Raw genomic sequence first — 26,499 nt, 5'->3', positions numbered from 1 at the left:
AGTTAAATTGAAGCATGTCAGTGTAGTATCTAGCCTACATTAAATTCATGGTTTAAGCCAGCAACAAAGAAGAGGAGAAACTCATTGGCTATGAAGGAAGCTTAAGAAATCCAAAGTAATGCATTTTTGAGATAGCATGTTCAGCATCACTGGTTAGGCAAGAGTGAGAAGATTTCACAAAATCCTTGTAGAATTGTAAATGTCTCTTACCAGGCAAAACGTTAATATTGCCAGTGTTTATTACAGCTGAATAAAACATGGTGTTTTCAGATCATGGGGAGTCATGTAAAGCTTGTTCCCATTCACATGGGTCCACATCTCCTGGGTCTTGTGCAAAGAAGGAAATCCAAAAAAGATGAGAGCAAATTTCTACTTTTCTCAGTATTAGGTATCTATCTATCTATCTATCTATCTATCTATCTATCTATCTATTTATTTATTTATGATTCCTAAATACTACTCCTGACCTAATTTTTACATAAGCCATAGCTTTATTTAAATATTTATTTATTTTGGTGTTATGATTTCCAAATGATCATAAACACCACATTTTCTCAAAAAGTGACATTAATTTCTTAAAAAACTGCCTGAAGTCTTTTTTGTCACTACAGAATTGATCAAGATTTTGAGTTAGTAAATAGCATCTGAGCCAAGGGACTTTCCTGTTTGATGTACTTGTTTTGAGCAGATTCATTACAGGTAGCTGAACTGCATGCCTTACTTGCTTATAAGCAAATGATGTAGTCAAGGAATGATGACATTTGAGATTTTCAGTAAAGTTTTTTGAAGTGCCTTTACCCTGAGCTTTAATCAGTGATGCTATTTGTGTTTCTGAGCTCAGCCAGAGGCTCTCACACATTTCGGTGCATCTGGGCCTAGAAAGCAGTCCTGGTGTTTTGAAGCTCTCAGCTCTCTTCCTGAAAGCTGTATCCATCCTCATCGTTAGGCAGTGTTACATGGATTTTTCCAACAAAACCTATCACATTCTATTTTATCAGTAATAAAGCTGCATACCTTGCAGGACAGGGAAGAGACATCTGTGTCTCCCAGCATCTCCCCTGCACTGTGAAAGATTTGGCAGGAGGATAATTTATTAAACTTAAGCGTGTGACTGTGGAAGAACAAGTGACTTGCTCAAAACAATTATAGGCAAAAGAATTTGAAGCTAATTGATAAAACAAATAAAGAGTGTGAATGGAGCTTCCGCTGTGGTGACATGAAGTAGGTCATGAGCAGGCGAGCAGGCCATAATAATTGCTAACTTCAGCTTGAATTATGAAGAAAGAATAATAGAATCATAGAATGGTTTGGGTTGGAAGGGATCTCAAAGTCCATCCAGCTCCAACCCCATGCTGTGGACAGGGCTGCCCCCAGCAGCTCAGGGCCCCATCCAGCCTGTCCTTGAGCCTAAAGGAATGGAGCACCCACAGATTCTCTGGGCAGCTGTGCCTCACCACACTCAGTGAAAAATTTCCTCCTAACATCCCACCTAAATCTCAGCACTTATCATTTAAAGCCATTCCCCCTTGTCTATCATGATCAGATTGTGTAAAAAGTCAGTCCCCTTCCTGTTTATAAGCTCCCTTCACGTACTGGAAAGAAAGCTCCAACACAGATGTAGTGTGTTTTTACAGAAGGCACATCTTCTAAACTGAGGGAAGCCGAAGTTTGGTGCTTAGACAAGGACACAACATCAGATGTGAAAAATCACATTCCATCTATTTTTATTTCAATAACGTTAAAGAGCAAGGGAGGAGAAAGAAAGAAATCTACTTCTGTGCTGTGAGAGTAGCTTTGACTGATGACTAAGTGTCAGCCTGGGGAGTTACAGCAGCTGTGTGTGACTTACTTTAGTATTCCTGAATTTCGAAGAAACTGCAGAGTTTGGCCTGCAGGTGCCAGCTTGGTCCATTTTTAACATTTACCTGAAGAGATGTCGTGTATTGTCTTCAAAAGCATAGTCCGTCTTGCTTTTATAGAAGAGACTGAATCACGCTGGCTTCTACAAATAGAATAAAATATTGCAAGGCTAAATTTCCTCAGGCCCAATGGAAGTTGTAGCTTCAGCATTGCCTCTCCCTGTAACTCTGGCTTGCTGCTCCTGAGCTCCAAGGATTCTTGGTGATCACCTGATTGAGGTAGTCTGTTGCTGCAGGGCAACCCAAGTGCAAATAGCCATGCTGCTGAGGGCAGCAGGCTGCAGGACTGGAAATAATCAGGTTTCTGGTTCCACCTTTGGTACCAGCCTATTGCAGGGCTCTGGGGGTGTCTATGATGCCCGTGTCTTCGTACACCCCATTAATGGTGGGGAAAGCTGTGAGAGGCAGTACCAACATGAGCGTGAACACTTTTCCTGCCCCGCACTGATGTTTCATCCATGGTCTCTGCTGACAGAATGGAGAGTGTGACAGGGACTTTGAACAAATGAATATGCACAAACAGTGCTAGTAAGACAGTTGAGAGTACAGAAACCCACTGAATTTTTGTAAGCAGGGAGTCATTAAGGATGCCTCGGCTATTTGGGAAGAGTTAAACTGATTTGCTCATGGGAGATTCAGTTCCTTTGGCATCTCAGCCAGTTTTAAATGAGTCCTTTGTTCTAGCCTAGCCACCAAAGACTGTAGTATGTGTAGGTTGTTCTACCTACAAAGTAGTATAAATTGTCTTAAGCTGAACACTGTGCTGTTGCAGTTGGATTACTTCTGTTCTAAGCCAAAGTCTAATAATGCTGGTGCAGAAATCTCTGTATTATCCCACTGTCAGTAGTGTGGATATGCCATCTCTCAGAAGGACACCTGCAAATAGTGGCTCTAGGAGGAGTAATAAAGCTTAAACATGTTTGAGAAGGAAAGATGTTGGAGCAAATACAAGCTTTCAAATTGCAGCAAATTGCCAGGATTTTTGAAGGAATTTCAGGATGAATAATGTGCATATACTGAAAATGAGAAAATATAATCCCTTGTGAAATTCAGCTCCACTGCAATCTGCAAGTCCTTAAACCTTATTCTAGAAGGAGCTAAACTCATTGCAGAGAAGAACATTGGCAACAATAAAATATTTTGGAGAACATGACTGAAGTGTGATGCTGCATATCAGAAAGGAATATTTCGTGATTCTCCAGATACTGATGAATTCTAAATGTACTTATTAACTCTAGGAACAAATTGCTGCTGATGACCTGGGAAGTAGGATTTAGCATAAAAATGGGTGCTACATAAAACTGCAATTGCTTGCATGTGTAGGTAGTTCTGAAGAACTGCTCTCTCTTGCAGGAGAGAGCAGTCTTTTCAACTTAATGGCGGTCTTTAAGGAGGACTGTTGCTCAACTGAAGATGAAGTCATATATCCTGAGCTTCGATTTAATTTCCTATCCATTTGATTGTTCCTTTTTCGCATTGAATGAAATGAAGTATTGAGTTGGCATGAAACATGGTTGTTTACAGCTGTAAATATTATGATTCTATTGTATAAATGGTGAACATGTCCCCTCTATGATAAGATATGTTCAGATCTCGTTCTTGCATCTTGAAAAACATCAGGAAAAAAATATCCAGGCAGTACAAGTTGTCTGAGATGTGAAAATGTACAAGACATCAGGATGAATGAAATGTATTAGAACTGCTTAGGGTGGGGAGGAAACAGATGATAGGTGGTATGATAAGGAACGTAAAAACAACGAATAATGCAGAGAAGGCTGGTTGTGTGCTCATACTTACTGATTTGCAAAGGTAGCAAGAACATCAATGCAATTAGAACCCCTTGTTCAAAAGGATGCCCCATCCCTAGAGGTGTTCAAGGCCAGGTTGGATGGGGCCCTGAGCATCCTGACCTAGGCCTGATAAAGTGGTCGGCAAACCCAAATCTGAGTCTGTATTCTTAGACTGGATTCCTGCACTGTCCCTTCCTTCTGAGAGCAGCATGCCATCAAGGACATAAGCTGAGCTTTCCTTTTTTCCCTAAGGGGACTGCCAGTGAAGTTGGAAAGCACCATCCCCGGTGCAACAGAAAAAGAGAAGTTTTGAAATATCTTCAAAAACTTTTTTTATCCTCCCTCCAGCAGGACAAAGGTATTAATAGATCACAAATCAGTTTTCCTCATTTGATTACAGAGATAAAATTTCTAGGTGCCTTTTCCCCCTCTTTTTTTCCACTTCTTTAAAGATGAAAGTTGAATCTCCTGTTGGGTGTTCTCCTTGGTCCAGCTGGAACAAGGATTTGCCACTGTTTCTATGTCACACATCAAAAAGAGACTTATGAAAGAATTTCTAGCATTTTGAATGTTTTTAATCTTTCTCTCTGATGTGTATGAATATGGTGTTATTTCAGTCATGGAAATGATCAACGGAAGAGACTTTTCCCCCAGAGATTAAATGATACTGATGCAGTTCAGCGTTGACTAGCGCGTAAATGTGACTGCAGAGTTTTCATAGACACTGACCTCATCAAAAGGGCATTCTTAATATCAATGCCTTTAGCACCTCAGCATTTAAAATACGGCCTGCAGTCTTGTCTCTGTTCCTTCTTTACCCCTTTGCTCCTTGTTGGGTTCATCAGATAATGACCAGGCTAATCAGAAATATCATCTCTAATTGGATTCAATAAACATATTTGAAACGGCACAATTGCATCTTTGCAAAGTAAACTTTCTCCTAGATGAGTGGTATTTCTGATTTACAAATGAAAACATTAGTGTTTTTTACTGTATTAAATCACAGTTAAGTGAAACCGCCCAACAGGTTACCAGGTCCATCTTTGGATCTGATCTTGTGTGCGGCTGCATAGTTCCACTTTTTGTGAACCTAGATGGAGATATAAGTGAGCACAAGGAACAGATCAGATTCTTATGCAGTGTGTCCCAAGGAAAAGTAAATTCCACACTCACTCAAAGTAAGTCCTTCCTGAATACAAATATAATTGTATTTCATCAGCTAAGTGTTTCACAAGGACATGCAGCATGGACGAGGTTAGGTAAGCTCTAACGTACCTGTAAGTGCTGATAGATGAATACCTCCATTGTGCAGAAGGTAAGTCCAACATGTGACATAGTAAATGTCCTGGAAAATATATATTGTAATAGTAGATTTTTTTTTTAGTTTTATTAGTTACTCAACAAAAAGCATTTCAAAACTGGCGAGCAATGAATGATTTAACAACTTCATTTGTAGCATACTTAATATAGTACTTTTTCTGCTTTTCTATTGAATTAGTGCATAGGGTGATTTAGTGATTTCTGTTTAGATCCAGCCAATGTCTGATAGAATTTACATCAAGGCAGTCATAAAATTAGAACAATAAATAAGTCGTCTGACAGATTCCTTCAATATTATCTTAATTCTTGCTCCAACTTACCAGGGGTAATATTTATGATAGACCTAAAGGGCATGGAATTAAAAACTGTATGAATTAGCAGAAGAATCCTGGCCAGCAGCTAAGCTTTGTTTCATGGCCCCTGTGTTTCCTTGCATGGTGAAATAGGAAGGTTTTGTCACTAGGGCCCATATAACAGCATCAGGATAGATGGCAGGCAAAAGGAACAGTGTTCAAGTGCTGCACATCCGTGTAAGTAAGTTCCTATTCACAGAGGCTGAAGTGGAAGATCTGAAGAGTGGAAGGTTGTGCCCTGATTTACATTCCATTGACATTCCATTTCCCTTCTGTCTATGCAGCTGAGAGGAGAGGCCTTCCTGGTGATCTTTTAAAACAAACAAATAGTCTTTGCAAAGTGAACATTGTGAAACAGCCTGTTAGAGAGCTAGTTGAAGGAAGGACACAGAAAGTGGAAATCAATGCTGTTTGTGAGCATTTAAACTTTGCCTGTGATGAATGGGAGGGTTGTGGCTACTTGGCTAAAGGAATCTCCTGCAAAGAAGATGTAACTGTAAGATGTATTTACTCCTGTCTTGAGACCGGGCTTCTATAAATGTCCCTGTGGCACCACATGTGTGCAAGGACACTGGACTTTTTCCTAGAAGGCCAGAGCTTAAATCCTGGATTGGGATTTTGACAGTTTTTCAGGTGGAAGGAAGACAGTTAAGTCTTATTGCAGGCTGAGAGCTGGCCAAGTCACCATGTAAAAAGTTTTCTTCTGTCTTTTGACACCAGGTCTGTTTGCTTTCATCTGTGCTTCCCTGCCTGGTTAGGCACCAGCAGAAGAGCTGCAGTTCATGTTACAGTAGAACTCGGCAGGAGTGGCTCTTCCATTTTTCATTTTACTTTGTGCCTTTGAAGAGGGAGCTGTGGGCTCTCTGAAATGTCTGTTTCTGCCTTCCTTGCTGCCCTAATCTCAACTGTGTCTTGAGTAACATTAAAATGTTCATTTAGTGCTTGTCTTTTTCCAGTAGAGTTAACAGCCTGCGCAGAATGGAAAGCTCTGCAGTGCTTTGTGCAGACTCCTCTTCAGAAAAACCAATACAGGAAATCTCCAGGGCAGTTAATCAAAACAGATGTATGAAACTTTCACGGGGACAACCTTTTCCCAAAAATAGGCCCTTGCTCTATACACACAGACATGTTCCTGTAAGCAAATTTTCCAGAGACATATCTGACAAGTAATTCCTTCCTCTTTCCTCCATGTAATGAAAATCTTACTGCTTTATCCAATTGGGATCAGCAGGTCTTGCTTTAAACATGAACTTGGGCTTGTATTGCGCTAATAGAATATTTTCTTTCTGGGCTACAGGAAACATGTTATGCAGGCAGGAATTCTTAATGTGTCCCACAGTACCCACATTTGACATGTGTGCCTATAATAAGGGTAGCTGGAGTCATTCAAATGTTTTGAAGTTCACCTTGCTTGTTTTATATCCAGATATAGTGTCATAGCTACAGAAGTCTCCCATTAACAAAATAGAAGTTCCTTAGGATGATAGGAAGAAGATGTATTAGTTGTCTTTAAGGCGTTGATCCTGTAGTATTTTTTGCACCTTCCAAACGTTTAATTCCTCATTAAAAAAGGATGCTGCCTACAGCACTATCTCGCTATAAAGGAGGAAGAGGAATGCTGCAAGGCTGTCTCCTCTCCCACTGCACCAAAAAGAAAAAGGTTCACGGAAGTAGTGAAGCCTGGTGGGCTTGCAGCTTTTGTAATCTGTCAGCCACCCCTCCATTGACAGCAAAGCGAGACTTACAGTAGTGCCCAGTGCTTCTCTGCTGGTTAGGGAAGAACCCTAGTCCAAGACTCCAAGATCTTGGATCTGCTTTCAAGTAAAGACTTGAACACATGCTGTTTACCGGCTTCAGGCAGTGCTTCAGGCAACATCTTTTCATGCCATCCTACAACTCCCTTTTACCCAGCTCCACCTTCAAGCGCTGTGGAACAGTTCCTTTTTTCTCTAAGATGAAGTCCGTGAATATGCACTTCTACCTACACCTTCTTTGAATTTTCCCTGTGATCGTGCAGTGTGTTATGTAAAGGGACAGATGGATGTGGCACTTGCCTGAGTCTCCTGCTCCCCTCCATATTCTGGACGTCAGCATCACATTTTGGTCCTGCTTTTCGTGCTAGTACTGAGCATCTCATTGACTTCAGCAAAACCATGCTGAAGTAAGGTGATGCTTGTTTTATATGAAATGTCAGAATTCAGTGCTTAGTAACCTTCCCCTCTAGAGAATACTTAGTGGGCTTTTATTTCGCTTCCCACCTACCTTTCCTTTCCAAATCCTCCTCTTCGAGGAGTTTCACAAATAAATTACTGCTCTTCTAAACATAGATGAACCCAAGGAAGAGTAGGGTTTAAAAATAGTTTGACACTTGTAAAATGGATAATTTTCACAGCCAAAGTATTTCTGTCTCAGAGGAATACTCAGAGTGCATGGAAACTGTTTTTGCAAGAAAAATTATTGGCAATTTTCAGCTAACACAAAAATATTGTAAGTACTTCTATTTCTGAACTCTTATTTGAGTGCTGCGCTGTTGAATATAACAATACGTAGTTGTATTTAGAGCTTATGTACTAAATAACACAGAATTGCCTGTCATTTAGAACTGTATTTCCACCTTTCCAATTATACGTACTTTGCTTTACAGTAAAGAGATCTACGTATATTAAAGCTTAACTGAGATATGTCTTTGTTTTTCCCAAATTTGATTCCAGTGCTTACATGGATTCTTTGTGCTCTTATAAATATGACAGGACTCAGCTTTGGAAAATCTCAGTTGTGTCTCTGAAAGTCTTCTAAATGTAAATGGGAAAATATAAATCAAAGTCTAGCCCTGCTTTTGGGAAGTCTGTACATGAGCTAGAGCAAGGACAGGGAGCAATCTTAACACAGCAGCCCAGAACTTGGAGTGAGCCACAGACTTGCCCAGGAAGCAGGGTAGATACACTGTGTGTGGGCATCTCCACACTCACCTTCGAACAGTTGTTTAATTGTGTCTCTATTTTATGATTATTTGATGGCTACTGCATTTCTGAAAGGAAACACAAATTAATCAAAGTACCTTATACCTTCAACCAGACAAACTTCCAAAACAAAAAAGGGTTGTTAGAGTTAGGGAAGGATGGTCAGGTTGTTATTGGACTTGATGATCTCGAAGGTCTTTTCCAGCCTGAGCATTGATTGATTCTATGAACCATTTCATTGTTGTCTCTATTTTGCCTTCACCCAGAGGCTGTTCTTTTCATACAAACATAGTAGGTTACTTCCTTTCCACATTGCAGGTAACTTTTGCAGCCATTACCACATTAAAGATTACCATTTAGGCTAATCAGATCTGTGTTCGGACGTGGTGTTTTCTCACCATCATAACTGTGATAAATGGAAGGAAATAGGCTGTTTTTACCTATCAGGTTTGAGGCTGAGATATCAAATGCCAGTCCTCACTCTCTTGTCCATTTAGGCCACTCAGATGCTTCATAATAGGCTGTTTTATTCCTTATAAGACATAAGCAGTTCAGATAGTACTTCAGTAAATGTTGTCATGCATTTATACACAAGGTTTTGCCCTCCTTTGTTTCCGAGCTTCATAGCAGGAACTTTATCTGCACTGCCAGATTACTACTGGAAGTGATGCTGTCTCCTGCAGGAGTTCAGCAGCCCTGGAGCAGGACCACTGATATGCACAGAGGTGGTCTTGTTTACAAGATCCAGGTATGTCAGATCGGTATGTTGTGTCCCCCAAGGATTTCAGAATACTTACTTTGGATGGGGGCATCTACTGAGCTTCATTTAGGAAGGCTAAGTGAAGTGCCTGTATTTCTCTTCACATGTTAAATGGTTCTTTTAATGACAGTCAGTAAGTCCTTGTCACTCACTGTACTTCCCAGCCCCGCTTTTCCTTCTGATATCCTGCCATATTCAGAGATGTCTGACGTTTGTCAGAGATGAACATATTAGCTTAAGCAGGCCAGACAAGTATAAATAAGTTAACTGGAATCGATCCCATTTTTGTAGCTGAATGAATTGCCACCTCTGCTTATCTGCATAGTCTTAAAGTGTGCGCATTCTTAAATATTCTTTATTGGAGCAGTTGAAGACAGTACGTTTTGCTGTATTGCTGGTATGGCCAGAAGCATGGACATAGTTTCAGCAGTCAAACTGATGAATGGTTGCTCAGTAATTCACTGTAACTGTAATTCAAGTATCGCAATCTGTGAGTACACTTAAGTTTCATTTTAGCGTTGTCTGTAACTTGTCAGACATTATTCCTGCTTTCAAGCAAAAGACAGGTATTTCTTTCTGTCTATACACTGCTTCCTTAAACCTGCTTTCACTGATGCTTTCCAAGACTTACAACCAAGTTTTTTTCCAGCCTCTGCTCACTGGAGAAAGCAGGTTAGTGCAGATGTGCTTATCCTGAATAGAAAGGGCAAAGCTAGTGAACATCACAGATAGCACGTGTGTATATTTGAGTTTATAAACTAGATGGGAAGTTTTCAAAAAGGCATAAGTTTATTTGGTTCATTTCTTGATTGAAACAAAACAAAAATGCCTCTGATTTTAGCCTGGTCCAGTCATCCTCTTAGCCTTGACCTTTGCAAGCCATGCAACAATTGGAGCCGGGATGTCACTATACAGTGATGCAGGTAGTTTTTGTACTTCTAAGCCTCATGTAGCTGTTGTGATCATTTGCTATCAGAATTTCAGCACCAGTCCGATGAAGGTCATCTAGATAAAGTCAGTGTTTTCTGGTGCTCTATTTGAGATTTATAGTGGAGGAAAAAAAAGTACCCTTATCAAGGGTTCTTACAAGGTCTGGAGAGAAAAGTAGATGCCACATCAAATTTGATATGAAGCTGAAAGAGAAGAGCCAAGTGCAGACTCAGCAGAGAAGTGGAATTGTGAATCCTCATCAGGTCTGTCCTATGTTTCTATGATTTGTGCAGCATTTCCAGGTAGTGAAGAAGACACCGTTTCTCTTTGCCCTGCTGCTCTGTGCTGCACAGACTCTGTGCTGGGAGCCTTCATCTCCAGGAGAGCCAATGCTGCATCCCCAAGGATCAGCTGACAGCAGCTCAGTGCTGATGCCTGAGATGTGCCAAGCGCTGAGATACTGAATGTTTGGGCTAAACTTGGTGGCTGAATGCAAGGGTGAGAAATCATAAAAAAAAAAAAAAAAAAAAAAAAAAAAAAGGAGTTCTCTTTGCTGTCTCCACTTCTCACAATATTTTTAAGATGGCTGAGTTGTGCCAAAAGATACAAGTCATCTTTGAAACAGTTTTTAAGTGTAAATGTGACATTTCCTCCACTAATCACACTTTCTTCAGGTGAAAGATAATAGAGTTGTCTGACTAGCTCAGCCTTGGTCTTTGCTGGAATAATTACTTCAGAATGAATTATAGCCATACTGGTGGGTTTGTAATTCGCTCTTTTTTGTGTTAAGTGCTCGGCTCATTTAGCATCTCAGTTTGAACATGAAAATGTTCGAAGAGGGGAAAGATCAGTGATTTATATTTATACCCAGCATCCTTCTACCTTGTCCTCATTTTATTTTGAGTTATGTCGTAGCAGATACATCAGTCCAGTGAACCAACTATGTATTTTCCCCAAACATTGAAAATTCATGCTAATTTCTTTCCTACTGGTTCTCAGTCACAGGACATCTGTAATTAACAGTTAAATGATAAAGTTCTGTTGGTACGGATGGTACGTAACCACAGCTGATTACTTTTCTATTACCCATTTCTTATTTTTGAAGATCCATGTAAATGTGTGCTCATTTCCATCTTCTTCTCTAACCAAAAGTAAGTCATTTACTGTCTCTAGCCATATGGATTTCATATACCATTCGGAGCAACCCAGTCCTATATGGTAATGACTCAAAAACATACTGAATCCAGTTAGCAGCTTTGTAGATCATTACTCAAAGTATCTCATGGTTAAGTTTCATAACAGTCCCACTTATTATCTTGTATCCTCCATGTAACTCTTCATTAAAGGCATCTATGCCTTCAGTCAGCAAATGAGTGATTCACGGTTATTTCTCTCAATCCCAACACCTACTTCCAGCTCCACTTCTTAATTTGTGAAAGTCATACAGTGAGCCTGGGGTGATGTCTCACAATATAGAGAAACAGTTATAGGCAGTGATTGTGAACCAATTAATCTTTAATGAAAGCAGTCTCTTAAACACTGCTGCTGTATTTGATGATGTACCAAAAAATAAAGCTTGCAAGTAGAAGTAAGTCTTTGCAGGACTTGTATTACATTAACAAGAAGGGAGAATTTTGCCTACATAAATCAAACTTGTGCTCAAGGAGGGGCCGTAGGAAGGCTCCTAGTTTTGTAAGGTCTGCCTAAGCTATTGACCTCAGTCTTAAATGGTGGCATATGAGTTCACACTGTTGCAAAGCTCAACTGGCATAGTTGTATTTGCCTACCTCTGCTCATGCAGTCTTGAACATAGTTGTTTCCTAACCAAACCGGTGTATTAAGAAGAGGATCTGACTGACTGCTTCTGCTCATCAGTTTTAAAAACACTGCTATCCAGGGAGCCATCCCTCTTGTTTTGTAAAACGTCAGCTAAATCCTTAGTTAGCATAAAGGAGATACCATTCCATTGCCTTCAATGGGAATAAGCCAGGATACTGCACTTAGCAGAGTTTGGGGACAGCCAGACATGTCTTTTCCTTACTCTTGTAAGACTTGTAAGAGTCCCATTTTGGACATAATGTTCTTACGTAAACTTCATACATGAATGTATTTTAGTGATGATGTGGATTTACCAACTATTTCCACATGCATTTGTCTTAGCAGCATAAGGATTGTGCAGTTCTCACCCCCTGCACTATGCTGCTACAAGGATTGGTATGGCCATTCAGTGAACCAGACTGGGAATCTGTGTCTTTCTTTTTTTCTTCATTTTCAAGTCACATCAGCTCTCACGCAGCCACTCAGACACACACGGACAGATGTGCTGGTTGAGAGCAGTAGGGCAAATCTGAGAAGCAGGGCAGCAGGATTTGTGCAAACAGCCCAGTTGATAAATGTGAAACCTCAGTTTTATTGACTCACTCGTGCTATTGCAATGGTCACCCAGTATTCGGGGAAAAGAAAATAGATAAAAGCTCAAGCTTAAAATAAATAAATGAATTAATTAAATATATGAAGATTGATGCAACACAGTATGGATCTAAGAGTGAGCTTTGTAGGTAAATGCAGAGACTGATTCAGGTTTTTTCATTGCTTTTACCCCATTAACTCTTGTGGAGTTCCTGTGATGTGCTGTTGGATATATAAAATGAGAACCAATCTCTCTTGGGATCTGAGAGACCAACCTTGTCCCTTTCTGTGCAGGTGTGCTAGCAGTATAAGTAAGCTCTAATCTATGTTGGAAGTGCTTGTAGGTGTTTTGACTGTCATGTAACTGTTTGAATCCCTTGTCCTTCATACTGATACTCTGACTCCTCTGGTAGATTTGTGCAAGTGAAAGGGGAGATAACATTTCCTTCCGTGTATGCTAATGCAAAATCACAATAGCATCAAGTGTTATGATGATTAGATCTCGCAGATAAAAAGCGCTTGGGTTTCAGGAGAGGAATCTACGATGTCCGTGCACCATAATCTACATGGTGTCTCTCTGGTTCTTCACTGCAGGTAGCAATGACAGTGCAAAAATATCACAGGGTTATTGTGGTCTACATCTTTTTAACAGCTACAGAGTTTCCTCTGTCATCTCTTAAACTGCTGTATTCTCTCAGTCATTTTACGCATCCATCACCAGTGTTTGTCCAGCTGTTTCTGCAGAGAGGTATCATGGGATGGGGAGAAGAATTTGTGCATATATGTGAGCACAGTGCAGAGACATAGTAGTTGGAGACAGTTCAGAGGGGAGCTTGAGTAACAATGCAGCAATCTCAGCAGTATCCACGCCTAATGATTTTCATATTCTTTGGTACTGTGTTTCAAAACACAGTGCTACTGCTGTGTTTGAATGCCAGCCATGCTGGCTGGATATCACAAGAATTAGGCAAAGTAGAAAGCAAGCTGCTGATTTTAAGTGTGGTGACAGTTGGCAAGGTGACTGTTTGGGTAGCTGGCTACCTGCTGGTGGACAGTCTCTTCTGTTTGTTGCCAGGATTCACATGAGGAAGATGTACTAGCAGAGATGATGGAGTTTGAGGTCAAGCCACCAAATTGCTGCATCTTATGTATAATAAATATCAGTGTCTTCCTAAGTAACTCTAAAGTTCGTAATGTAAGAGTAACTGAGCTAATTTCAGTCATCTGTCTGGAGCTGCTGCAGGCTGGGTGCTGCAGTCTGCAACCTACAGTGATTTACCTACAAGTAAAGCAGACGTGTGGGACTGTGTGTAGGAGTCTGTGGCATGTATAAATCTTACTGCTATGATTTAGACAATTGTGCCAAGAATTTGATCTTATTTTGAGGAGAAAAGAGAATATACTTCCTAAATGCTGTGTAAGAGCCTCCAGTTCAGGGAACAACAGACTGCAGTGCTTTCAAAGTGCTACATGCCCCCATTAAGCCATTCTTTGTTACTGTACAGGCATAAGTCATAAATAGTTTATTTGTTCCCTGGCAACTTCATATTTCATGTAGGAACAAAAGAACACATCTACAGTGGAACTTTTATGATATCAACATTTAATCTCTGAAAAAGTTATAGTAAACATCAAGGTTGCCGTGAAACCAGTGGTCTCACCAGTCCAAACAAAATTGCTAAGGTTAGTGAAAGACTTTGGAGCGATGGCTGTGAGTGTATATATGCACTTATATACGTGTATTCCTGGTACTGGTACTGGTACTGGTACTGGTACAAGGGATTGTTTTGTAATTTCCTCTCTATTTTTCAGTCTCTCTACCTGCAACAACACATGAAATTAATCACTTATGTAGCGAGGCCATCATCCTCAGAATAGTTGTCATTTTTGGGGTCTTCATACAAGAACTGGTATCTCCTATGGGTTGCAGATTTCCTACAGACTTGCTGGCAACATTGTTTTTTGGAAGCAAGACTTTATCCTTCTCATTCTAAACTGCCTGGACTTCAAAGTGAATGCAGATAGCTGAAAGCAGGGGGTTAAGTTATTGATATGAAATCAGAAGAGCACACAAAAGAAAGTTTCAGTTCAGCGTATCAAGGAGATGCAGCATCTTCTCTGACTGTTCCTTAGAGCTTTCCTAAGGCATCTCAGCCCTGAAGCAAAGGGACAGACAGAGGAGTGACATTCTCCCTTTGGGTTACTGTCATAAGGAGCGGACTTCACTCTGTTGCTGGTTTTATTTTTCCATTGGCTTTAGTCACTGCAAGATAACTCGTGTTGCTTCAGTATCTTCTGTATTTCAGCAGTGGCTACAACACTAATGAAATGGTTGCTGGCCTAGAGAGGTTACATCATTTTCAGGTGATTCCTTTTTCCCTCTCTGTCTGTCTTTTTCTCTCTCTTCTGTTCCCTACAGAAGCTTTTCCATGTTTCTTTTATTTCCAAGGAATATAACACTGGTAAAACAGATCTCTTTTGCCACATGCAGCAACCATTATTTGCATTTCCTACTTGCTTGGCTTCCGGAACCTTCCAGGCTTTTTGCCTCCGTGTCCTTTTAATGCAATGGGATAAGCAAACATATGATTTGTATTTGTTCGGAGCTGTCTTTGTTAATCAAGTAAACTTGCTGCACTTTAAAGACTGTTGAATTTTATGCTACAGAACTGGAGAGTATTGCCACCTAGTTCATCCTCCCACTTCAAAGCAGGATCGGCTCTACTTATAGCATTTCTGACAGACACTTGTATAACCAGTCCTTAAAGATTTCCAGCAGTGAATGACCCCTCCGTCTTTCCAAGCGAGTTTACAAGCAGAACATTTTTGCAGTTTGAGCCCATTACTTTCTTCTCCTGCCTCCTATAAATGCTGATGAACAGATTATTACCTAACTGTGTATTTTATGTATTTGAAGGGTGTTTTAATGCTCCTTCTTCTTCATGCTGAGCAATCAGCATTCTCTCAGTCTTCCCTCATAATTCATGTTATCTGGACATCTGCTCATTCTCATTGCTCCCAGAAGACCTGCCACCAGTTGTTTCACATCTTTCTTGAGGGTACTTCAGCTGAGCCAGCAGCAGCGTTGAGTAGAGTAGAAGGATGTCAATCCGGCTGCCTTCCTGTACTTCATCCTAGAACGATGTTTGCTTAGGTGAAAGCACAACATCACCGATTCACCTTCAGCTTGTCATTCCTTGTGGTTCATATGTCATCTGTACAGGGCTGCTGTATACCCAGTTGTTTCTCGTTCTCACTGTGCAGCTGGTTGTTCCTAGCGAAATACAGAAGCTTGCACTTGTCCTGATTGAATTCTGTCCTTCAGCTTCTCCAGTTTGTCAAGATTGTTCTAGTCTTGTCCCCAGATGCACTTGCTGTTTTACCCAATTTAATGTAATTTGCTGGTTAGCAAACACTTATTCTGCATCAGCTATTCCATTAATGAAAATATTCCATCATACAGAAGCCAGGATGAAGAACCCTACAAGAAGAATCCATCAGATTTGGCTACAAACTATGGATGACTGCTTCCAGAAGCAACAAATTATTGTCAGCTACTCCAGCTGTTTCACCCTTTAGTGGCAATCACGTAGATCACTGGTTTGCTCATCTGCCTTTATGTAGCCCCCTCCAAGATGAAACACTTACAAAGGCATATTTTGTACTACCTGATCTTATCAACTGGATCTACTATTTTTCTTTTTTCTTTTTAACATTTTCTATGTAATTCATTATAATTTTAAACATCTTTTTTGGCATTTCTTCACATCACCTGCAACTTCTTAAAATTTTTCTGTGTTTTGTGGAATATTCATCCTAGACTATTTTTTCTTACCTGGTTTAGCAGACTGAAGTTGTGTATACACCCCAACGTGTGCATCATGTTTGCTACTTGCTGGGGCATCAACTACCATATTCTTGATGTGCGCTTACAATTGCATTGGTGATTATCTACACCAGAGTCTTTCCAGGTATTTGAAGTAAAAACTAGAGCTCCCCTGGTTTTTTGGGTAGTTTGTTGTTGTTTTTTCCTTTTCAAAAATAAGCACAAACATTTGGTATCTTACTTACCCTCCAGGTAACCTCAAAGTGACCTCAAAGACAACTGATGGCAGCTGTGGGATGTCTTCCACTTGTTTCTAAATATCTTAGAGCAAAGTTCATCAGGCTCGGACGATTTAAGAGCATTTGATTTAGCCTAGTGCTCACTGTGTATTCCCCACTCTGGGCTGAAATCTTATCCCTTCTTTGCTGATATTATTTCCCAGTAGTTAGAGGATCAGCTGGCCTTTTAAGAAGCCTTAGCAAAAATGGTATTTTGGACTTTCTAAAGTAATGTATCAATGGCTTTCCTTCCTTTCTTGAATAGTAGACCAATAATTTCATAGTATTTACTAATGAAGCATCTAATTTTGTTCCCTTACCTATTTGTCTTCATGCCCACATTGTGTTTTAGCAAGGGATGCTCCTATCATCTTATAGGAGCTATTCACTGCGCAAGCATTGTATCATACTCATGTTTCCTTTCTTCTGTCCTTTCACAGAGGGTGGGCATAATATTAATGATATTGATGCCAAGCATCAGTTAGAGCTTTCCAAACTAATACTCATTTTGACAACTGTAAAAGTTCTGTCCAGTGCACCTGATTGCTACAGTTTGTCTGGTTTCAGTACAACTAACATTCCCCACCACCCTTCTGTTCAAAATAACCAGGCAAGCCTCATCTATAAGACAAAGAGTTTTAGCTTTATATGATGCTGTGAGTGTATTGTCCATGCAGATGGGACCCAGCAATAGGGTCTGGGGTTTTTTCATTTGCTTTTATTGTTTTGGTGGTGATTTTTTGTTTTTGTTTTAACCTATTTAACAGCCAGATAGCTTTTCTCTGTGTTAATAGTAGTTCAGTCTGCTGGACAGTGGTCATCCTCACTTTGAGGACTTCTTCTTAGTTGTCTTCCCAAGGCAGCAACTGTCAGAACAGCAATAAAAACAGGTTTCTTGTGTCTGTTTATGTGAAACCAAACCACCCTCAGGGGGGGGGAAAGTGGGGAATTTCTGTATCTTCAAAACAAAACCAGTTAGCCCGATAAAGGCTCATAGAATCTGACAATTCTGAAAGAAAAATCATATATGGAGTGGAATGAAATAATAAAGAGCACTTAATTGTGTGAACAGGTGAAGAATTTGCGCTAGTCTTTACATGTGCTGTAGAAGCCCATTGAGAAACTCCCTGTATTCACACACACAGATGAACAAATGTTTTTGAGTTGCCTTCAAGTGCTGCAGACTGCCTGCAGGTGCTTTTAATTTGTTGCTTTTGCACAAAAAGGACAAGTGATTTCTTTCTCCTTCTGCGCTTGATCTTGAAGCCCCTTGTGTCCTCCTGTTAACTCTTCTGTTCCATCTTCTTCCTCTCCTGTTTTCTCTGTATTTAAATTTAGTTTGTCACCTGCCAAACACAGAGCACTTGGTTATCGTGTTCGCTGTATATGGGATGAGATGCTTTTTCCTGCCATAGCCCGTTTTATTTCCAAGGTAACTGAAAGGGTCTGTGACTGCAGTCATTCATGTCCCTCCTGTGTCACTGATTTGCTGTGTGACTTTGGAAAAATCATACAGGTTCCCAATCTGTGTCCAGAGCCACGTCCCTCTTTACCTCACCTCTAGTTAAATGTAAAAGGAACTTCAGCACCTACCTCCTGTATGTGGTGAGGACAAACACGCTGGTCTCAGTGATGTCTACACAAGTACCTGAGCCAACATTCAGTCCTTACAGTGCATTTGTCTGCCACCTGAATTTGTGGACCACGATTTCTGCTCATGTTCTATGGAGGTGCTGTCTCTCCTATCCATCTTCATTTCTTAGGAGAATGAATTGTTCTAAATTCTCATTTAAATTCCCTTTTTTCTCGATTATGAAATGTGTTTTAATTTGGCAGCAATGTTATTTTTAGTAATACTTTTTGTAGCCTTTAGTATTAACATGTAGTTGGGTGAAAAAAAACTGCTAAATATTTATACTTCTCTTCTTTGATCTTTCACTCAGAAGAACTGAAAAGGTATCACATTTAACATTTTTACTATAAATATTTTAGATAGCATTTGAAAGAGTCCACATTCACCTCTCACATTGGTTTTGTTCAAATTATTGAGGTAAGTTGTCACTTTTAAGTGCTTCCAGACGGCATTTTGGTTGCCAGTGGTTGGAAACTTCTGGGTGATACTGTGTGACTAATGACCAGTGATGGAACTAACACTGCTTTTGCAAGATGCAGGACCAGACCCTCTCTCTTCATTTCACCATGTTTCAGGGGGATGTAAATATTTTTGGCCTTGGCCTCTCATGGGAATTGTAGTTTTGCTGTGGCTTATGAGCTACACAGAGAGAGAAAGTCAAGGCAGCAATTCCTACAAGGCGCGGTATCCAAATCAATTTATTTTGTTCTTTTGGTTGCTGGGTTGGCAAGTGTTTAAGCCTCTATTAATCAAATAGTAAACAAAAACAAAAGTATTGCCCTTTGCATTTTGTTTTGGTGAAAACCCGATTAGACAGTGAAAAGCATTTGTCACTGAACCTTCACAATTAAACCTAGGTAAAGAGAAGCTAAATAAAACTCTTCGCTGTATACACAACAGGTGTTACATCTTGTGCAATGCTGAGACTATCACTTTTTCTCTCATGCTTCCAATTATTTTTCTATGTTTAGCACATAATTAAATGTCCCAAATATTTTACCAAACAACCTTCTCTTGTTTTCTACTGCAGTAGGTAGCAGTTGTTTCACTGGATCTTTAGGTTTGTATTAGTATCAGAATGTTTGCTTTTTCCTATCATTATTCCACTTGTGTAGTCCTTTTAGAGTGGTAACCTTGAAGAAGTCTGTTGTATTTTTTTAACCATGCTCTGAGCCACATCAGCTTGCACACATTCTGATCTTTATGTGGCTGCCCACTGCAAGGTTTTCTTTTATTCCTGAAAGCCTCAGCCTTGGTAAGTTGAGAGACCCATTCCATTAAAAGTGCATGAAGTTGCTTCTCTCTGGCATGGCGAATGCTCCAAGGTTACTGTGCTGTCAGCAACTCTTGAAGATACTCAGCCTCTAGCCTATCTATCTGCCTGGATTTAGAGCAGGATTTTGAACTGTCTCACTAGATGGAATGGTGAACCCTTAGAAACTGAAGAGGCCTCATGTGATTGGAGAGAGCAAAGTTTGTCTTAAGAAGAGGGACATCTCTGACTTCCAGATTTAAATCCGTGTGGAATCAACTCCTTAGTATTGATACCTGCACTTGATACATGGTTTTCCCAAAGAGAGGGAGACTGGAGTGGACAGACAGTTTGCACCAGTGCTGGAATCCATCCCCTTGAGAACTGGTTTCATACCTGATGTACAACCACTGAGTATTACTTTCTTCAAGGAATCAATGAACTGTATTAAAAACAAAACTAATAAAAAGCCTAACTACAATCTGAAAGCCTATGGCTTTGCAGTGTTTTCCTGGCTTTCCATGGCAGCAAAATTTTGTGTCACAGTTATCTTGTTATCCTAAGGAGACTTTGGATATTCTTTTAGTGTAATGGAGAATGACACTGTTCTTCCTATACTTCACAACTGTGATGTTTCAGTGTTCCTTGAATGAGACAGATTCCATTTCTTTTGGTGCTTTGAGGCGTTGGGGCTCTTTAGTGGGAAGTGCTTGCTTGGATCTGAAGTGGGTTGGCTGTATTGTATTACTGAGACACCTGTAACAGTGCACCAGGGAAATATCCTTTCAGGTTTTATAGTGTAACTTGTTCTGCTTGCAAGATTCCCTTGTGGTTTGGAGCTGAGAGGGAAGAGCTCCACACCATCCTCATGTTGGTTCTTTTGCTGGCATTCATCAGCAAACTATGATGGTGTCTTGAAAAAAATTAGATAGGGAAGTGCTGGGCCAAACGATAAATAATTGGTTGAGTAGTTTCACTGAGCTTTTAGTGAATGCATCTAATAGTCAAGAGACTTCCTACTTTGGATTATACTTGTGAAACATCCTTTCATTATATAACTGGGTTTAGGTGCAAGGAAGGCAGGTCGTGCTTGACTAATTTGATCTTCTGTGACCATGTGAATTGCCTTGTGGATGAGGGAAATGCTGTGGATGTAAAATAGAAACAGACTGTGTTTAATGTCTTTATTGCTGATCTGTATGAGGGGACTGAGTGCACCCTCAGTAAGTTTGCAGATGACATTGATTTGGTAGTAGTGTCCATCTGCCTGGGGATAGGAAGGTCCTGCAGAAGGGTCTGGATAGACTGGATCACTGGGCTGAGGCCAATTGTATGAGCTTTAACAAAAGCAAGTGCTGAGTCCTATGCTTTGGCCACAACAACCCCATGCATCACTACAGGCTTGGGGCAGAGTGGCTGGAAAGCTGTGCAAAAGAAAAGGATTTTGAGGTGTTAGTTAACATCTGGCTGATGTTAACAAGCCACCAGTGTGCCCAGGTGGTCATAAAGGCCAACGGCATCCTGTCTTGTGTCAGAAGTAATGTAGCCAGCAGGAGCAGGGAGGTGATCATCTCCCTGTGCTTAGCTCTGGTGAGGCCACACCACAAGTACTCTGTTCAGGTTTAGGCCGCTCACTACAAGAAAGTTATCAAAGACCTAGCACAAGTCCATAGAAGGGCAACAAAGCCAATGAGGGATCTGGAACACAGATTTGATGAGGAGTGGGTGAGGGAACTGGGTTTGTTTAGTCTGGAGAAGAGAAAGCTCAGATGAGACCTTACTGCCCTCTACAATGACCTGAAAGGAACTTGTGGTGAGGTGAAAGTCAGCCTCTTCTCCAAGATAACTTGTAATAGAGCAAGAGGTAATGGCCTCAAGTTGCACCAGGCAAGGTTTAGGTTGGATATTTGGAAACATTTCTTCACAGAAAGAGTAGTGAAACACTGTCACAGGCTGCCCATGGAGGTGGTGGTGTCACCATCCCTGGAGGTGTTCAAGAGCCATGTGGATATGGTACTAGGGAAAATGGTTAGTGGTCACGGTGGTGATGTGTTGACAGTTGGACTAGATATCTTAGTTGTCTTTTCCAACCTTAATGATTCTGTGATCTCTGTTTCTTCTGACATGTAAGAGATTAGGTGAGAGATTTAGGTAGAAAAAGCAAAGTCATTATATATACAAAATGTTCAGATACTTGAAAATGGTTTACATCCTATTTACGAATATATGAGTGTCTCAGACACTTAGAAGCTGAACAAGTTTGAGTGCTTGCATTTTTTGTCTAGCTTTCATTAACTTAACTAGCAGCTGTTGTTTATGTGCTTTGCCACTACATCCTGTACAGTGCTTTCTTATTAACAGATTTTTGACCTTTTCTTTCTTTCAAGAATATGAGATAAGCTTAAAAATGAATTGATATTAAAGAAAGGAAGAATGAAAAAATACAAACAGGTTCAAGGTTTTGTATTTGGTTACAGATTTCACCATGTCCATATAGAAGACAGAAAAAAGTCCATTATGGTCTCAAGTTTTTGAAATAGAATAGCAATTATTTGTAGTCCCATTCTCTCTCAATAAGCACACATCTCTTTTACAATTAAAACCACAAAGAAAAAAACAGCCAACGCAGTGGTCAAGTAATATTGACAATCTCAGAATGGTTGTGTTGAGCTGAACTGTTTTTGAAATTGAACCATGCTTCTGCCAGGTATCAGCTGTTCAACAGAGATGACCATTCCCTGCTTTCTGTGGATTTAAAACAGTTCTTTCTTCTGGAGGTGATCTAGTGCCTTTCCCTAGCATGAAAATCCGCTAAAACAAAAACAAGTCCATTTAAAAATATATGCTCTTATATACAATACGCTCTTCCAGAGAAATGGAGTATTAGCATTTGAAAGGACAGATGAGAATGCATCTTTGGGAAAGGCCTTTGTTCAGAGAATTACAGCTATATTCTACATGCATATCACCATGGTAATTGAATTGTTTGGCCTTGACAGTAAGGTATATAGCACAAGCCTTTTGCCATTTTCCATGATGTGGTTCCTAGCAAAGAGTGCAATTTGTCAATTTAAAATTTATAGTATGACATTTAGCAGTTGCACTTACTTTAGTAGTGGTGGATGTGGTCTGAAAGCATGAAACAAAGAGGAAAAGGTAATTTCATCTTCTTTGTGCTGTTGGATGCTGAAGACTTTGGTATCTTTTTAAGACAGGAAAACGAAGAAGCAAGCTTCAAGTAAATTGGGGAGAGATGCTTTGGCTGGGTAGGTTCCTCAAGGAGAGGTTATAGCTCTTGAATGTGTTTCATGCAGGAACTGTGGCCAAAATCTACCAGTTGTGGAGGCCTTCCTTCCCATAGTTTTTCAGACAGCAAGTGTAGGTGGCTGTATCTGAATTGGGTATCCAAGGTAGTCTCAGTCATAATCCTCATTGCAAACTAAATGGAACCATAGACAGCCGTGCATTCAGCTTCTATTGGCTTTCCATGGGATGTTGGTAGGGATTTTTGCTGTGTCACCAGCACTGAGGGTTTAACATCATATTTTTGTGGACTGGAGAGTTCAGTGTCAGACAGTTTTACCTACTGTAAATTTAAGGTGTTTTTCTGGTACCATGCTGGGGAAGCTAATACATGGGTATTGTTTTTTCTTGCCTTTCATTCTAGTTCCAATTCCAGTGTCAGGTCACTTTCATGATCATTTTACTAGACAGCTGTGAGACCGAGGTTCCTTAATTTCTTGCTGCGCAAAGATACCAGGCTGAAATAGCAAAACATAGGCACTGACCTTCAGGATGCCTCATGCAGGGAACCTGACCAGGCACTGAGCATTTCTCTAGCACGTGAATGCGGCTGCATGCCAATTCCTTAAAATCACGAGGCAAAGCTGTTTCCTCCAAAAAACACATGAAAGGACTTCTGACATTGTTTCACTTCAGTGTTTTTTCACCAACTGTGTTCTTGTTTCCTCCTGTGGCCTCAGAATACATCCCTGTCTTCCTTTTCCCTTTGAGCAGTGCTTCACTGTGTTCACTGCGTTTCATTACCTGAGAGCCGCAGGCTGGTGCAGAGGAGACTTGTGACACTGAGATCAGCTAAAGCCTAATGGGAGAGAAGGAGTCCGCGTGACTGCAAGCTGCAGCTTAGGTAAACAAAGCCCCATGCACTCAAGCTTCTATTTTGAATTTATTATTTCTTTTTCATTTTTATTTTTGTATCTTTTTTACCTGGTGAAGCTGCTGTTCTTGGTTTTAGCCTCATTTTTTTTTCTGCTGGTCAGGACAGAGAGCTGCTGCTTCTCTATCATCAAGCTGCAGCATGACATGCAGGAGAGAGTTCGTTATGCAGCAGCAGAGCTATCTTTACAATAGGCTGTGACTGTGCATCCTCAGAGAACATGCAAACATGCAAAGCAAGAAGAAAAATCAGCAAATGTATTATTTGCTGACAATAATTGTTTCCAGACAAAGCTTATGATAGTGATTAATCACATTGTCTTAGTATTTTAGTTGGGGATAGGGCAGGTATTAAGTGGAAAAGTCCAAGGAGTATTCTTCCTCATCTGCCTTGAAAAGTTATCTGGTAGTGCCCTGAAAACAATGCTTCAGTTTTCTGAAACTTAAAAGTTTGTCTTTTACTGAGATAATAATAATTATTATTATGTAATAACACCTATGCTTCTTTCTAATTAGTAATAAATATGCAAATAATCCTAGCTAAAAGAAAAATGTAACATACCAACCACGAGTGATGTGTAGCCAGCCATGTGTGTCAGCATTTATGTTGCTGTTTGACTATAATTACATTTAGATTAATTACATTTAATTCAGTCTCTGTTTTATCTGCCATACCAATGCTTAACTACACTTGCAGCTTTCTGAACTGCAGTCCAGTCCTACCCTGTAAGACATCTGGCCTTTCCTAATTTAAAATCCTCCTGAAGACGCTGTTTTCCTCAGCTCCCACAGGAGACTAATGCATCATATTGTGGCCTATTTAATTTGCCCGTGAATGAGCTGCTCGCTAGGGTGAAGGGAGGGAACTACATGAACACATGGGACAAGAGAAATCATTACCTTCAGTTAACCATGACCAGTAAAGGAATTATGCTGTAGCTACCCCTAGCAAAGCTTAACTACATTAAGCAAACTTATTCTTACTTTACATTAAATGGTAGCAATAGCTTTCCTTCCTGGAAGATATTCCCAGTATATAGTCGAGTTTCAGGATCAGGCGTATGTCTGTTCAGCTGCTGAAGAGATTTTCAGCTGGAGCTGAAACATTTGGAAATGTTTTTGTTCAGGTGGATTGTTATGCCATTAAAAGCCAAAGTGTTACAAGCTGTAATGGTATTTGGTAGTCTTTTTTTGAGAATCGTTTCTGTTCAGCCCCAATTAATTATCCCTTCCTCTTTATCAGATTTCTCTGGGTAGCAGCTGTCCAAACCCTTCTTATTCCATTTCCTCGTTTCTCCTAGTTCTCTCCTCCCAACTGCTTTGCAGTGGTGGAGCAGAGCAGAGCAGAGAAACACCTTCTCTGCAGTTACACTTCTCTCTTTTCTCTTGAAAATCACTTTTCTACATTTACCCTGCACTCTGGGGAAGCTCTTGGCTGTCTTTTAACAGTTAACTGCAGTCAGATAGCAACTGATGAAACACAGTGTGCCCTTTCTTATACTAGTCAGATTTCACTTGCTTCGTCTTCAAAGAACACAAAAGAAATGGAGGAATGCTTTAATTTGAAATAACTTTTGTTATGGTTATGGTTATGTTATGGTGGGTGAGGATGGCAGTTCCCTTTGTGGGAACTTTCACAGGGAAGCCATCCCAAGCAGCTCTGTGAAGACTGGGGGCCTCTGCCTCACCTCACAGTGACTGCTGGGAGCCCAGCTTCTTCCCATCCATCAGTTTGGCTGTGGAGATGGAGGACAATGTCCTGTCTCACCTCAGTTGAAAAATGAATGTTGCTTTTGTGGCTGTGTGTTGAGACTCTTCCTCCATGCTGGAGAATGGTGAGGCCTGAGATGCGTCGTGTTACCTAACAGCGCTGCTTCCCAGCATGTAGAGTTTGAGTGGTGTTTTCCTTATATCTGTCACCAGCCCCAGCAGTCTGAGGGGGCTACGTGTGCACAGTGCTCCCAGGAGACAGCCGTGTTAGTACCAAAACGAGAGACCTGCAGAAAAACTGAGTGGATGTATAAGGTGGACTTCAGCAAAGTCTTCTGCCAGAATTAAAATTCAGCTCAGTCCTGCCTCTCCAGACTGTGTACTTTAGCATTAAGATGATTTTCAAGCAACAGGAACAAAATTAGGCAGCAAATAAAAATTGGTCCAGAGGGTAAGTGTTCGGCCTCAAGTATTTGCATTGGTAGCCACGTGTATTTATGAGTCTTCTTTTGGTTTGTGTTTTGTAGGACAAAGAAGGTCAGCCATTGCTACCGTATCGTTTACCGTCACCTGGAAAGGACTTTAACGCAGAACGAGGTGCATCGGATCCATCAGGCTATTGAAGAATCAGCAGTTCGAGAACTTGGGGTTGAGGGCAGGTTCTGAAGCCCTAATGAAGTTGTTTTCTCATTTTTCCCCCCTTTTTTTTGTTTTACTTTTTTTTAGAATGAAGGGTACCAGTAAAGAGGAATTCTGTGACTGAAACTAGCATATGAAACAAATGATATGTGGGCAATGGTGAAATTACCAGATAATAAACATTTCTATTAAGAAATAATTGACAAGACAGAGGCGCATTATTTTAAGAAAACGGGGAGCAGCAGTAATGTGAGATTTCCCTCTTGTTACAACAAGAAATACACTGCCTGGTGGTTTTCTGTGTCGTTAATTGGTCCCTGGGTTCCATTAAATTCCAGTAAATAGTTGGCATTATTTCTGTGTTGACAGGATCTTCTGTCTGCATAACGAGTGAAGCAAAACAGAGACAATTTTGTTCTTCCACCTCTCCCTCTCTTTTAGTAAGAAATGGCAGGTTTTCCTTCACGAAAACTTCCAAGAGGTAAACCTTGTGAAGTTTGGCTCTTGTGCCATCAGTGTCCTCGGGTATCACTTCCATTTGCTA

General features: G+C 40.4%; 1 protein-coding gene across 15 annotated transcripts in view; it reads left to right on the top strand.

Moving 5' to 3' along the window:
• The window catches only part of FARS2 (phenylalanyl-tRNA synthetase 2, mitochondrial), a 217,093-nt gene extending 190,939 nt beyond the window's left edge, over window positions 1–26,154 (top strand). For 14 of the 15 annotated variants that reach the window (XM_085540269.1, XM_015854553.3, XM_015854558.2 and 11 more), the window contains one exon: window positions 25,844–26,154. In XM_085540269.1, coding sequence (XP_085396395.1) covers window positions 25,844–25,982 — 139 coding nt within the window. In that variant the 3' untranslated portion in view covers window positions 25,983–26,154. Of the gene's footprint in view, window positions 1–23,447; window positions 23,578–25,843 lie in introns of all 15 variants that reach the window. The other variant, XR_014943570.1, reaches the window with a different exon arrangement.
• The last annotated feature ends 345 nt before the right edge of the window (window positions 26,155–26,499 follow it).

The sequence above is a fragment of the Coturnix japonica genome, chromosome 2 (assembly GCF_054131305.1).
Source record: "Coturnix japonica strain WE chromosome 2, WE-NBRP24, whole genome shotgun sequence".
NCBI lineage: Eukaryota > Metazoa > Chordata > Aves > Galliformes > Phasianidae > Coturnix > Coturnix japonica.
Note: the sequence above shows the minus strand (reverse complement) of the source record. Positions and strands in the feature narration are given on the sequence as shown.